The sequence below is a fragment of the Phyllobates terribilis genome, unplaced genomic scaffold (genome assembly GCF_046119375.1).
Source record: "Phyllobates terribilis strain yellow unplaced genomic scaffold, ASM4611937v1 Scaffold_373__1_contigs__length_1865987, whole genome shotgun sequence".
Classification (NCBI taxonomy): Eukaryota; Metazoa; Chordata; class Amphibia; order Anura; family Dendrobatidae; genus Phyllobates; species Phyllobates terribilis.
The window spans coordinates 1,129,142-1,143,214 of NW_027363133.1; the positions used below are offsets into that span (position 1 = coordinate 1,129,142).

The window sequence follows — 14,073 nt, forward strand, 5'->3', positions numbered from 1 at the left end:
CTTGCTTTTATAGAAAATGTTTATAGCGGGGGGAATAAAAAGTGCATTATGTGAATGTATTGATATGGTCACCGTCTGTGTATTCATGTTGTGTTTTTTTAACACTTCACAGGCAACACGTACCCAAGAGGAGCTTGAAGGCTGGGAGTATGCCGCCCTCATAGGCTGGAAATTTCATCTAAAAGAACGCAGCTCTGATACTTTCCGTCGAAGACGCTGGAGAAGAAAAATGGCTCCTTCTGAAAGTCTTGGTGCCTCTGCTATCTTCAAACTGGAGGGAGCCCTTGTAAGTATGAACAAAATGATGCTGTGATAGCACAAACAAGGGAAATGTCTCCTAATACCAACTTGCTGCTATTATAAATATATATTCTCATATATAGTTTAATATGTATGTGTATATGATATGTTATATATACAGTGGCATTTAGGGCTTGTTCACACATTCTTTTTTTGCTGCGGGAAAAAGGGTAGCGTTTTACAGTATCAGCAAAGTGAATGACATTTCTGACATCTCATGCACATGCTGCTTATTTTTTCCTGGCAGATTTGAATCTTCAAAGCGTTTTTTTTAAATCTGCAGCATGTCGATTCTTTCAGCATTTTTCACCCATTCAAATGAATGGGAAAAAAGTGTGGATTTTACGCAGCGCTTTGCCTGCCAACCCACTGTTTTTTGCAGTAGAAAAATCTGTTGTAAATACTAAATGTGTCTGCATGCCCTAATGGGGGACACTGGGGTGGTGGGTCCTTGTCGAAATTTTTTTTCTTTCTTTAAATTCCTTCTTTTGAAATGTTGCACTCCTAAAAAGTGGTGTCATTACCACCTAATATCCAAGCACCATTTTGAACTTTTTTGGCCCAAACAGGACGTCGATCCAGTTGAATTCTGTGGTAGAGCAGGAAGTCATTGGCTCCCTGCCCCACCTCTCTCCATCCTGAAGGACACAGGTTGCTGTAGACTTATGGCGTCTACGTCTCAGCCCAGGCAGTGCAATGACGTCGCTGCATTTTGCCGCCTCTGCTTTGCCTTTCTGATTGCAGGGAAAACAAGAAATTGGTTGGTCGCTTGGAGTAGGGGAGTAGAAATTTTGTTTTGCAAGGGTGGCTCAAAAGTGCTATTTTTACTTTTGGAGGGGGCACTCAGGGGGCATCGTGTGTGTGCGTGCTGTATGTACAGTTGAAACCAGAAGTTTACATACACTATATAAAAAGACACATACGCATGTATTTCTCAATATCTGACATGAAATTAGAACAAACCTTTTACCTTTTTAGGGCAGTTAGAATTACCTTAATTTTTAAATATTTGCCAAATGCCAGAATAATGAGAGAGTGAGAATGTTTTAAGGCATTTTTATTACTTAATGCAAAAGTCAAAAGTTTACATACACTAAGATTACTATGCCTTTAACAATTCTGTACTGCCCATATGATGTGGTCATTTGGAAGCTTCACACACCTGTGGATGTATTTTAATGCACACCTGAAACACACTGCTTCTTTGTTTAGCATCATGGGAAAGTCTAAAGAAATCAACCAAGATATCCGGAAGAGAATTGTCTGGCTCATCCTTGGGTACAATTTCAAGATACCTGAAGGTCCCTCTTTCATCTGTACAAACAATTATACGCAAGTACTAACAAGGTGGGAATGTCCAGCCATCATACCGCTCAGGAAGGAGACAGGTTCTGTGTCCCAGAGATGGACGTGCTTTGGTCCGACATGTGCATCTCAACCCAAGGACAAAAGCAAAAGACCTTGTGAAGATGATGGCAGAAGCTGGTAAGATTGTGTCAATATCCACAGTGAAGCGAGTACTATATCAACATGGACTGAAAGGCCACTCTGCCACGAAAAAGCCATTACTCCAAAAGAAACATAAAAAGCCAGATAAATGTTTGCAAATGCACACAGGAACAAAGACCTTAATTTTTGGAGACATGTCCTGTGGTCTGATGAAACTAAAATTTAACTTTTTGGGCATAATGACCATCGTCGGGAGGAAAAAGGGACAAGCTTGGAAGCCGAAGAACACCATCCCAACTGTGAAACATGGGGATGGCAACATCATGTTGTGGGGTTGTTTTGCTGTAAGAAGGACTGGTGCACTTCACAAAATAGATGGCATCATGAGAAAAGAAGATTATGTGGCAATACTGAAGCAACATCTCAAGACATCAGCCAGGAAGTTAAAGCTTAGGCGGAAATGGGTCTTCCAAATGGACAATGACCAGAAGCATACTGCCAAAATGGTAACGAAGTGGCTTAAGCATAACAAAGTCAATGTTTTGGAGTGGCCATCACTAAGCGCTGATCTCAATCCTATTGAAAATTTATGGGCAAAGCTGACAAGGCAGGTGCGAGCAACACGACCTACAAACCTGGATCAGTTACACCAGTTTTGTCAGGAGGAATGGGCCCAAATTCCAACCAACAATTGTGAGAAGCTTGTGGAAGGATATCCCAAACGTTTAACCCAAGTCATTCAGTTTAAGGGCAATGGTACCAAATACTAATGAAATATATGTAAACTTTTGACTTTGCAGTAAGTAATAAAAATACCTTAAAACATTCTCTCTCTCATATTATTCTGGCATTTGGCAAATATTAAAAATTATGGTAATCCTAATTGACCTAAAAAGGAAAGGTTTTTATATATATATATATATATATATATATATATATATATATATATATATATATATATATATATATATATATATATATATATATATATATATATATATATATATATATATATATATATATATATATATATATATATATATATATATATAATATGTGTGTGTGTGTATATATATATATATGTATATATGACCACTAGATGGCACTATTTTTCTAAAGATGTCTTTTAGATATAGTGGGTGATATCACCAGTTTATCATTCCTTATACAAATGTGAGTCAATATATAATTTCTTTTATATACATGCTGTACATCGGTATCTCAATTTTTTTTTTTTTTTGTAATAACTGTGTGGTTTATTCAGGATGCCTCATTGTAGAATATTGTGTGATTATCTTGTAGGGCACTGATACTAGTACTGAGGAAGAAGACAAGAAGAGTTCTGAGAAGGGAAAGGACACTGCAACCAATATCTTTGGGGCTAACACACCTATTGTGTCTTGCACCTTTGATCGTAAGTGGAACTTTACCACTTTTAAAATATGTAAAAATGAATCTAAAGGCAAAACATTACATTAACCCCTTTACGACATAGGGCTTATTAGTACGTATCTGTGCCCTGGACCTATGGACCAGATACGTATTTATACGCCCTGGCGATTTCGCCCGCACACAGGCTGTGCGCGCGCGATCGCCGCCGGGTGTCAGCTGATTGTCACAGCTGACACCTGGTGCTATGTGCAGGGAGCAGTCCCGCACCGCTCCCGGCACATTAACCCCCGCAATGCTGCGATCGAAGTAGATCGCAGCATTGCAGTGGCAAGGGGAGGTGATCGCTGATACTCACCTCCTCTTCCGGCCTCCAGCGCTGTCTGCCGCGGCTTCCAGGATGTTGCCATGACGACCCGATGTCGTCATGACAACATCCGGGTCACCAGACAGCAGGAACATTTTTTGGACATGCGCAGTGCATCTCCAAACTATCTTCTCCCTGTCCAGCGCTGACAGCCTGCATGGCACAGGGATGGTGCTGCATTCCTGTGCCATGCAGGCGATCAGAGAAAAAAAAGTGAGAGTCCCATAGTGGGACAAAGTAAAAAAGTGTCATAAAGTGAAAAAAAAAAAAAAAATTGTAAAAATATTAAAATAAAAAATAAAAAAAATAATCCACCAAAAATAAAAATATAATGTACCCATCAATAAATATTATCAAAAAAAAACAATAAAAGTACACATATTTGGTATCGCCGCGTCCGGAACGACCTGACCTATAAAACTGTCCCACTAGTTAACCCCTTCAGTGAACACGGTAAAAAAAAAAAAAACGAAGCAACAAGCAATGCTTTATCACCATACCGCCAAATAATAAATGGAATAACACGCGATCAAAAAGATGAATATAAATAAAAATGGTACCGCTGAAAACGTCATCTCGTCCCGCAAAAAACAAGCCGCCATACAGCTCCATCACCCGAAAAATAAAAAAGTTATAGCTCTCAGAATAAAGCTATGCTAAAAAATAATTTTTTCTGTAAAATTGCTTTTATGTAATAGTGAAAAACATAGAAAAACAATATAAATGTGGTACCGCTGTAAACCTACTGATTTTTACCACATGCGGAACGGCATTAAAAAAAAAAAAAAAAAAAAAAAAACAATTCCTGAATTGTTGGTTTTTGTTTATTCTGCCTCCCAAAAATCGGAATAGAAAGCGATCAAAAAATGTCACGTGCCTGAAAATGGCACCAATAACAACGATAACTCATCCCGCAAAAAACGAGCCGTCACATGACTGTCTGCCAAAGTCTGGAAAAATTATAGCTCTCAAAATATGGCGATGCAAAAACTAGATTTTACAAAAAAATGCGTCTTTTAGTGTGTGACAGCTGTCAATCATAAAAACCCAATATGATTCTGGTATCGCTGTAGTCGCACCGACCCGAAGAATAAGGTCGTCTAATCACTTATACCGCACGAAGAACGGCGTCAAAAATAAACTCTCGGGTTAGGGTTGTGTTAGGGTTAGGACTGGGGTTTGGGTTAGGGTTGGGGTTAGGGTTGTGATTGGGTTGGGATTTTTTTCAAAAGTAAGAAAAAAAGATGACAATATGGTGACTAGTGTTGAGCGCAAGTGCTCGCTACTTGAGTTTGCATCGGGTGCTCTGGTATGCATTGAGTATCGTGGGTATTTGAGTGACATGCTCGAGTCTCCGCACCATATGCTTCGCGGCCAAAAAAACTTTGCGGGGATTGCCTGCCATGCACGAGCGATCCCCGCATGTCTTTTTTTGGGTGTCTAATAACCGTGAAACATGCGGGGCAGGGTCTCGAGCATGTCACTCGAGCACACGCAGTACATGGTACATACCGGAGTACCCGATGCAAACTCAAGTAGCGAGCACTTGCGCTCAAGACTAATGACAACTTATTCAATATGATGACCTAATGTAAACAAATTGTGTCGTACCTCTGGGTTCAAAATGTTCACTATACCCCTTAATAAAATCCTTGAGGGGTATAGCTTCCAAAATGGGGTCACTTGTGGGGGAGCTCCACTGTTTAGGCACATCAGGGGCTCTCCAAACGCGACATGGTGTCCGCTAACAAATTGAATGGAAAATCGGCTCAAATTGTTAGCGGAGCCATGTTGCGTTTGGAGAGCCCCAAATAAACCCCCAGGTGCTTCACAAATTGATTTGTAAAAATGAAAAAGTGGAAAAAAAAAAACACTTTCATTTTTACAAATTAATTTGTGAAGCACCTGGGGGTTCCAAGTGCTCACTATGCAGCTAGATATGTGCCTTGGGTGGTCTAGTTTCCAAAAATGGGGTCACTTGTGGGGGAGCTCCAATGTTTAGGCACACAGGAGCTCTCCAAACGCAACATGGCGTCCGCTAATTATTCAAGCAAATTTTACAATCAAAAAGTCAAATGGCGCTCCTTCCCTTCCGAGCCCTGCCGTGCGCCCAAACAGTGTTTTTTCCCTACATGCCCAGGGGAAATTGCACAACAAATTTTGGGGTCCATTTTTTCCTGTTACCCTTGTGAAAATAAAAAAAATTGGGTCTAAAGTAACATTTTTGTGAAAAAAGTTAAATGTTCATTTTTTTCTTCCACATTCCAAAAATTCCTGTGAAGCACCTGAAGGGTTAATAAAGTTCTTGAATGTGGTTTTGAGCACCTTGAGGGGTGCAGTTTTTAGAATGGTGTCACTTTTGGGTATTTTCTGTCATAAAGACCTCTCAGTGACTTCAAATATGATGTGGTCCCTAAAAAAATGGTTTTGTAAATTTTGTTGGAAAAATGAGAAATCGCCGGTCAACTTTTAACCCTTATAGCTCCCTAACAAAAAAAAATTTTGGTTCCAAAATTGTGTTGATGTAAAGTAGACATGTGGGAAATGTTATTTATTAACTATTTTGTGTGATATATATCTCTGATTAAAGGGCATGAAAATTCAAATTTTGAAAATTGCAAAATTTTCAAAATTTTCACCAAATTTCCATTTTTTTCACAAATAAACGCAAGTGATATCGAAGAAATTTTACCACAATCATGAAGTACAATATGTCACGAAAAAACAATCTCCGAATCAGGGGGATCCGTTGAAGCGTTCCAGAGTAATTACCTCATAAAGTGACAGTGGTCAGAATTGTAAAAATTGGCCTGGTCATTAACGTGCAAACCACCCTCGGGGGTAAAGGGGTTAAAATCAATCAAATCCGCCAATTTTGGTGCTATCGGTTGAGCAGTTAATGTGTTTGGGGGGCTCCCGACTCTCCCCAAGAACTGAAGTTTGAGTTCTGAGCGTTTTGTTTTCCTGCTAGACATGTCTGGCATAGACTTGCTCCACTCTCCCCATAGAGAACACATGAATTTTCTGCTATGCCAAGCATTCATGTGTATGGAGGAGGCTTTCACCTGACAACTGTCTAAAGTATATGGGCGCCTTAAAGAATTGATCATATCTAAAACCAACCCTGCCTAATCCTAATCCAAATCTGACCAGTCAGCCCCATGCAAGTCAATAAATTCTGATATTATGACCTTGGTAAATGTAGAAAGTTTGGGGCGCTGAAAACTGTGATCTCTGTCTGGAACTTCTTTGATATATACTGTTATATAATTTGATCTCACAATATCATTGTAAACTCTTCCTAACTTACTTCTTACATCGGAGGCCTCTTTCTTATTTTATAGGAGTCTTCACCTATCATCTTCGCTGCTATCTGTATCAAGCTCGAACTCTCACTCCCATGGATAAGGATAGCTTCTCCGGTGAGTGCATTAAACTATAATCTGGGGTGTAGCTTTATTGTGTGATGAAGTAGTATATGAGGCGGACAAAATGCACCTCCGCCACATTAGAAGACCGACACATGGTAAGTTGGGGCTCTGACACAGATTTTCCATTGAAGCCCAGGAGCTTAAAGCTACATCTCTGAGCAATATCATGTTTATTTTCAATGAGACCTTGGGAACATTTTTGTAACATCTCCTTGCCTTATCATTTATACTTCATTTTTCTGGCCCATCTCCACTTTTTGATTCAAGCTCCTCTTGCTCTGCCCTGCCTGCCTTCTCTGCCTCTCGCTCAACCCCGCCTGTCTCCCCTTGCTCTGGCCCAGTCTGTCTGTGTCGCGCCCCCCTTTCTCTGGCCCAGTCTGTCTCAGTCTCGCGCGCCCCCCCTTGCTCTGGCCCAGTCTGTCTCCGTCTCTCGCGCCCCCCCCTTGCTCTGGCGCAGTCTGTCTCCGTCTCTCGTGCCCCCCTTGCTCTGTCTGGCCCAGTCTGTCTCAGTCTCTCGCGCTCCCCCTTGCTCTGGCGCAGTCTGTCTCAGTCTCTCGCGCCCCCCTTGCTCTGGCCCAGTCTGTCTCAGTCTCTCGCGCCCCCCCTTGCTCTGGCCCAGTCTGTCTCCGTCTCTCGCGCCCCCCCTTGCTCTGGCGCAGTCTGTCTCTGTCTCTCGTGCCCCCCTTGCTCTGTCTGGCCCAGTCTGTCTGTCTCTCGCGCCCCCCCTTGCTCTGGCGCAGTCTGTCTCTGTCTCTCGCGCCCCCCTTGCTCTGGCCCAGTCTGTCTCAGTCTCTCGCGCCCCCCCCCCCCTTGCTCTGGCCCAGTCTCTCACGCCCCCCTTGCTCTGGCCCAGTCTGTCTCCGTCTCTCGCGCCCCCCTTGCTCTGGCCCAGTCTGTCTCAGTCTCTCGCGCCCCCCCCCTTGCTCTGGCCCAGTCTGTCTCAGTCTCTCGCGCCCCCCCTTGCTCTGGCCCAGTCTGTCTCCGTCTCTCGCGCCCCCCCTTGCTCTGGCGCAGTCTGTCTCTGTCTCTCGTGCCCCCCTTGCTCTGTCTGGCCCAGTCTGTCTCAGTCTCTCGCGCCCCCCCTTGCTCTGGCGCAGTCTGTCTCTGTCTCTCGCGCCCCCCTTGCTCTGGCCCAGTCTGTCTCAGTCTCTCGCGCCCCCCCCCCCCTTGCTCTGGCCCAGTCTCTCGCGCCCCCCTTGCTCTGGCCCAGTCTGTCTCCGTCTCTCGCGCCCCCCTTGCTCTGGCCCAGTCTGTCTCAGTCTCTCGCGCCCCCCCCCTTGCTCTGGCCCAGTCTCTCGCGCCCCCCTTGCTCTGGCCCAGTCTCTCAGTCTCTCGCGCCCCCCCCCTTGCTCTGGCCCAGTCTGTCTCAGTCTCTCGCGCCCCCCTTGCTCTGGCCCAGTCTGTCTCCGTCTCTCGCGCCCCCCTTGCTCTGGTCCAGTCTGTCTCAGTCTCGCGCACCCCCCCTTGCTCTGGTCCAGTCTGTCGCGCCCCCCTTGCTCTGGCCCAGTCTGTATCCGTCTCTCACGCCCCCCTTGCTCTGGCCCGGTCTGTCTCAGTCTCGCGCGCCCCCCCTTGCTCTGGCCCGGTCTGTCTCAGTCTCTCGCGCCCCCCCTTGCTCTGGCCCAGTCTGTCTCAGTCTCTCGCGCCCCCCCTTGCTCTGGCCCGGTCTGTCTCAGTCTCTCGCGCCCCCCCTTGCTCTGGCCCAGTCTGTCTCCGTCTCTCGCGCCCCCCCTTGCTCTGGCGCAGTCTGTCTGTCTCTCGCGCCCCCCCCTTGCTCTGTCTGGCCCAGTCTGTCTCAGTCTCGCGCGCCCCCCCTTGCTCTGGCCCAGTCTGTCTCCGTCTCTCGCACCCCCCCCTTGCTCTGGCGCAGTCTGTCTCAGTCTCTCGTGCCCCCCTTGCTCTGTCTGGCCCAGTCTGTCTCAGTCTCTCGCGCCCCCCCTTGCTCTGGCGCAGTCTGTCTCTGTCTCTCGCGCCCCCCCTTGCTCTGGCCCAGTCTGTCTCAGTCTGTCGCGCCCCCCCTTGCTCTGGCGCAGTCTGTCTCAGTCTCTCGCGCCCCCCCCTTGCTCTGGCCCAGTCTGTCTCAGTCTGTCGCGCCCCCCCTTGCTCTGGCGCAGTCTGTCTCAGTCTGTCGCGCCCCCCCTTGCTCTGGCGCAGTCTGTCTCAGTCTCGCGCGCCCCCCCTTGCTCTGGCCCAGTCTGTCTCAGTCTCTCGCGCCCCCCCTTGCTCTGGCCCGGTCTGTCTCAGTCTCTCGCGCCCCCCCTTGCTCTGGCCCAGTCTGTCTCCGTCTCTCGCGCCCCCCCTTGCTCTGGCGCAGTCTGTCTGTCTCTCGCGCCCCCCCCTTGCTCTGTCCGGCCCAGTCTGTCTCAGTCTCGCGCGCCCCCCCTTGCTCTGGCCCAGTCTGTCTCCGTCTCTCGCGCCCCCCCCTTGCTCTGGCGCAGTCTGTCTCCGTCTCTCGCACCCCCCCTTGCTCTGGCGCAGTCTGTCTCCCTACATATTTCTATCCTAGCCCTGGCTTAAATAATACAATTTCTGGTCACACCAGTTAGGGTGTTTTTAAACAAGACATGGTCTCCGTGTGGTGAAACGGTCACGGTCCTCTGTTTTCTTCTGGTGTCTGGTCATGGCTTTCGTGGACTTGATGTGGCTCCCTCCCATACATACTAACCCAGACTGTGTTTCATCACAGACCCCTACGCACATGTATCATTCCTTCATCGCAGTAAAACCACAGAGATAATCCACTGTACCCTGAACCCGACATGGGACCAAACGCTAATATTCAATGAAGTTGAAATCTTCGGCGATCCACTGGCAGTCGCACATAACCCGCCCAATGTGGTCATTGAAATATTTGACAGCGACCAAGTGGTAAGTATGTACCATGCTGATAGAACATACAACGTCTGATCTAATTCTTGTTTTTACCATGTAGGATTTATTCTTTATATATTCTGTTTTTTTTAGGGGAAAGATGAATTTTTAGGCAGAAGCCTGTGCTCACCTATAGTGAAGCTGAATTCTGGAATAGACATCACCCCGAAACTCCTATGGTATCCTGTGATGAATGCTGAAAAAAACTGCGGCGACATCCTGGTGGCGGCCGAACTTATTCTGCGTGACAAGGTCTCGTTAATATGATAAAATACAATTCCTTTTCTGTACTGCCTGAACTTGTGTGGCTCCAGCCTACGAAGCGGTACAGCACCGTGCCTGGGCACAATCTTTGTATTATCTGGCCATATCAAGCAATTTTAGAGGTTTTTTTTTTTTGTATTTTACTTTATTTTTTTTTCAATCCGATCATTTTTTGTTGTGAAAGATATCAAGATGCATTCACATTTTAATTTCTATTGACCATGACGTACGGACCGACCGCAGGTCTTCCAAGAAAATTCCACAGCCTCCTAGGCATATATATGAGGCTGATGAGATTGGGTCAGGAGAATTGTGGTCGGTCCGTACATCTGAATTCTACTTTACTTAGACCAAAAAAATGACTCATTCTGTGAAGTTTAAAATTGCTTTTTGTTCCAGAAAGAGGAAGAAGAAAACCTACAGCCCTATGCTTGAACACCTGATGGTGTGGTAGACAGAAGCGTACTGTGACCCCCATAAAAAAAATCGATTAGAAATTAGTTAGATATTTTCCCTGTTTCCAAGTTAATAACGTCTACTAATTTATTTATTTATTCTTTTATTAATTTTTTTTCTCATTCTTATTATTTTTTAACTTGCCTTTTTATCTTGGTTGGTATAATTTCAACCACACTTACTGCAAAGAACCCTTTCCTATATTGAGAATAGCAGAGTCATCTTAGGTTTTCTACCACCTGGGGTTTGCTGTCCTAACCCTGCATTTAAACAAGGTGTTTTGGCAACCCCCTGGCACTCAGCTCCTGAGGTACATGCCCAACCGGCACATAAAAAATATTAGGGGCTGCCACGTTAGGGTTATGTAGGTCACAAGTTGTATTTGTGGCCTTTTCCAATGTCCATTCTTGATGCAATGAGTTTCAGTTGAACTTAATGTGACCTTCTCTAAACTTTTGAAGGCACATGTCCAACTGCTCAATGTTTCAGTACTTTTTGCGCAACTTGCTGTTCTCCAACAAGGAGCTTAATAGCAAGAATTCACAACAGGTGTTTGATCCATGAATCACCCAATAAATTTCAGGGTCAATTAGAATTGGTATTAAACAGTCCTAATCATCATGCTGTTCACATTTTGACATGAGACCAAGACGACACCAGTACCTTGTCATTGCGAGGCTTCAAGCAGGATGTTCTCAGACGGAAGTGACCACTGAGCTTAGAGTTTCATCAGCAGGGTGCAACAGAGATACAGAGAGACTGGAAGAGTCACAGAAAGGCAGAGAAGTGGACCTCCTTTGGCCACATTCTATACTGATGACCGCTTCATAGTGCGCAATGCCCCTCAGAACCGGATGGTGAATGCCACACAACTCCAAGCACCCAAGTGTCACGTCAGACCATTCGAAAACGTTTACATCAGAGTGGTCAGCGTGTTAGATAACCTGCAAGGGTACCTGACCCCATCACAAGGCACAGGCTTCGTCGTCTTGTATGGGCCAGAGAGCATCTACTCTGGACGAGGGACCTGTGGGCCTCAGTGCTGTTCACTGATTAAAGTCGATTCACGCTTAGTAGAAATAATGCCAACGATGTTGGAAACATCAAGGAGAGGGCTATGCAGCAGCCACCAGAAAAGCCTTTGGTGGTAGTGGTAGCATGGGCAGGTGTCTACTCAATACAGAACTGCCCTACACGTTGTGACAAGCCCCTACTACTTGAATAACATAATTAATCCAATCATTGTGCCTCTGTACGAACAACACAGGCCTAATTTTTCTGTCACCCATGACGGCACAACGAGAGAGGGGATCCGCCTTTCAAGGACCGGAAACCTTCAAGATAAAAAGGGCAGTGCCTCTCTGCCTCAGTGGTTTCCTGTCCTTGATGGGTGACCTTCCTTCTCGTCGGCGGCGACAGCAGCAAGTTCAAGCTTGCCGGGGCCGGTCGGTGGTGGCCGGGCACAGTCTCTGCTGCGGCCTGTCCCGTGGTTCCTGGAAGCGCCGCGGGAGGCGCCGACATGTGGCCTCCCCGCGTGCGGGCGGGGGTTTGCGGCGCCTACACAGCATGGTAGCCGGCAAACCCCGCGTCCTGGATGTGACGTCACGGGGCGCGACCGCAAGTGACAAAACCGGAAGTCGCTCCCCGATGACGTGCGCCGGGACCTCTGACCCCCGGATGTAATTTTCGGGGGAGGTACCGGAAGCTGCGGGGACGCCGGCCGGTGATCTCCCTGGCACAGTAAGGGTACTTAAGGGTAGATCACCGGCCAGGCAGGGGCGCAGCGCACCGTAATGGCCTCACAGCAGCCCTCCCCACAACATGAGCAGCAGTCCATATAATATTTTTTTTCTACTTCTTTAGGATGGTTCAAACCTGCCAATACTGCCATCTCAGCGAGCTCCAAAACTCTACATGGTACCGCAGGGCATCCGACCGGTGGTCCAGCTCACGGCCATTGAGGTAGGCTGCTCTTCAGTGTATCTTTCGTAAGCCAATTGTTAATTCTCTCTTATCCTATAACGATATGAAATTTCTCTACATTATATCATTCTATTTCTGTGACTTTGTACTTTCACTTACATAAATATCTCACACTATAGATCCTCACTTGGGGATTACGCAACATGAAGAGTTACCAGATGGCCTCAGTCACATCCCCCAGCCTAATTGTGGAGTGTGGCGGCGAAATCGTTCAGTCTGCCGTCATCAAGAACCTCAAGAAGACCCCCAACTTCTTAAGTTCTGTCCTTTTCATGAGAGTGGTAAGCCAGGAAAAGGATAATATCTGCGCACCCCTCAACCAGCACAATGTGTACAGTCATGGCGAATATGAAGGAACTGTGTTTCTATTGTAATAGATTTGTTTGTTTTTTTTGTAGCTTTTGCCAAAAGAAGAAATGTATGTGCCCCCCATCATCATTAAAGTGATCGATAATCGGCCCTTTGGGAGGAAACCAGTGGTGGGGCAGTGTACAATCGACACCCTCGAACACTTCCGGTGTGATCCATATGCTGCAAGAATGGATGACGCCGCTGAACTAAAAGGTGCGGACTCGAAGATTGTTTGGGGGTTTATATATTATTAATTTATTTCTCGGAAAAAAATATATTTTCATATTGTTCTGCCAGCCATATGCTGAGTGGTATCCTGTGTGATTATCTTAATAATACTGTAGTGACTGGACTATACAATGGGGTCTTCACTCCCTCATTAGTCTTCATCAGGACCATCATGGGAAGAGCTTTGTATGTAGCATCACTTGCCCAGCTGGTTCAGTAACTCCCATAGAGAGATAGTTTGCAAAATAAGGGCAGAGATTCCCCATAATGTCTCCTCAGCACCACAGTTATGCTGGGGGGGGGGGTAAAATGGGGATTTAGGATTCTCATAATGATGAATGATAAATCCCTTGTAATCACACTGGGGATGTCGAACTCCAATACACAGAAGACCAAAATTAAAAGCTTGGACAAAGTCACCTGCCAACCTTGATATTTATTAAAAAAAAAATGTCGACAATTGAGGAAGTTTTTCTTTATGAAATATAGTGATGAAGCTTTTCATAAGGAAACCAACTTAAAGGGGTTGTCCCACGTACAAAGTACATTTTAATAGATCTTAGAATAAAAGTAGCACATTATCATAAATGGGGCATAGTGGAATAATATAATGTTATGTAAGAGCAGTAAAAAGCATATGGCCCAATGGCCTAATTTAAATATGTAATAACAATGGATTAAAAACCTTGAATTGATAAATAATACAGATAATTAAGTATGATGCCAACAAAAGTGTCCCTCAAACACAATGATACCCCACAGTGTATTCCTGTACAGTACCTTCCACACGCACGGTATGATCGACCTCGATGACCCCCCCCCCCCCCAGCAAAGTATGGTGACCAATCACAGTATGATGCCCACACAGACCTCCATACAGTATAATGATGCCCACACAGACCTCCATACAGGATAATGATGCCCACATAGACCTCCATACAGGATAATGGGCCCCACATAGTCCTCCATACAGGATAATGGGCC

General features: G+C 45.7%; 1 protein-coding gene across 4 annotated transcripts in view; it reads left to right on the plus strand.

Annotated features, from left to right (window-relative positions):
* The window catches only part of LOC141223161 (myoferlin-like), a 161,783-nt gene that overhangs the window by 97,904 nt on the left and 49,806 nt on the right, over window positions 1-14,073 (plus strand). For all 4 annotated transcript variants that reach the window (XM_073666783.1, XM_073666785.1, XM_073666784.1 and 1 more), the window contains 8 exons: window positions 113-286; window positions 3,052-3,163; window positions 6,850-6,927; window positions 9,623-9,804; window positions 9,901-10,059; window positions 12,391-12,489; window positions 12,630-12,791; window positions 12,909-13,074. In XM_073666783.1, coding sequence (XP_073522884.1) covers window positions 113-286; window positions 3,052-3,163; window positions 6,850-6,927; window positions 9,623-9,804; window positions 9,901-10,059; window positions 12,391-12,489; window positions 12,630-12,791; window positions 12,909-13,074 — 1,132 coding nt within the window. The remainder of the gene's footprint in view (window positions 1-112; window positions 287-3,051; window positions 3,164-6,849; window positions 6,928-9,622; window positions 9,805-9,900; window positions 10,060-12,390; window positions 12,490-12,629; window positions 12,792-12,908; window positions 13,075-14,073) is intronic.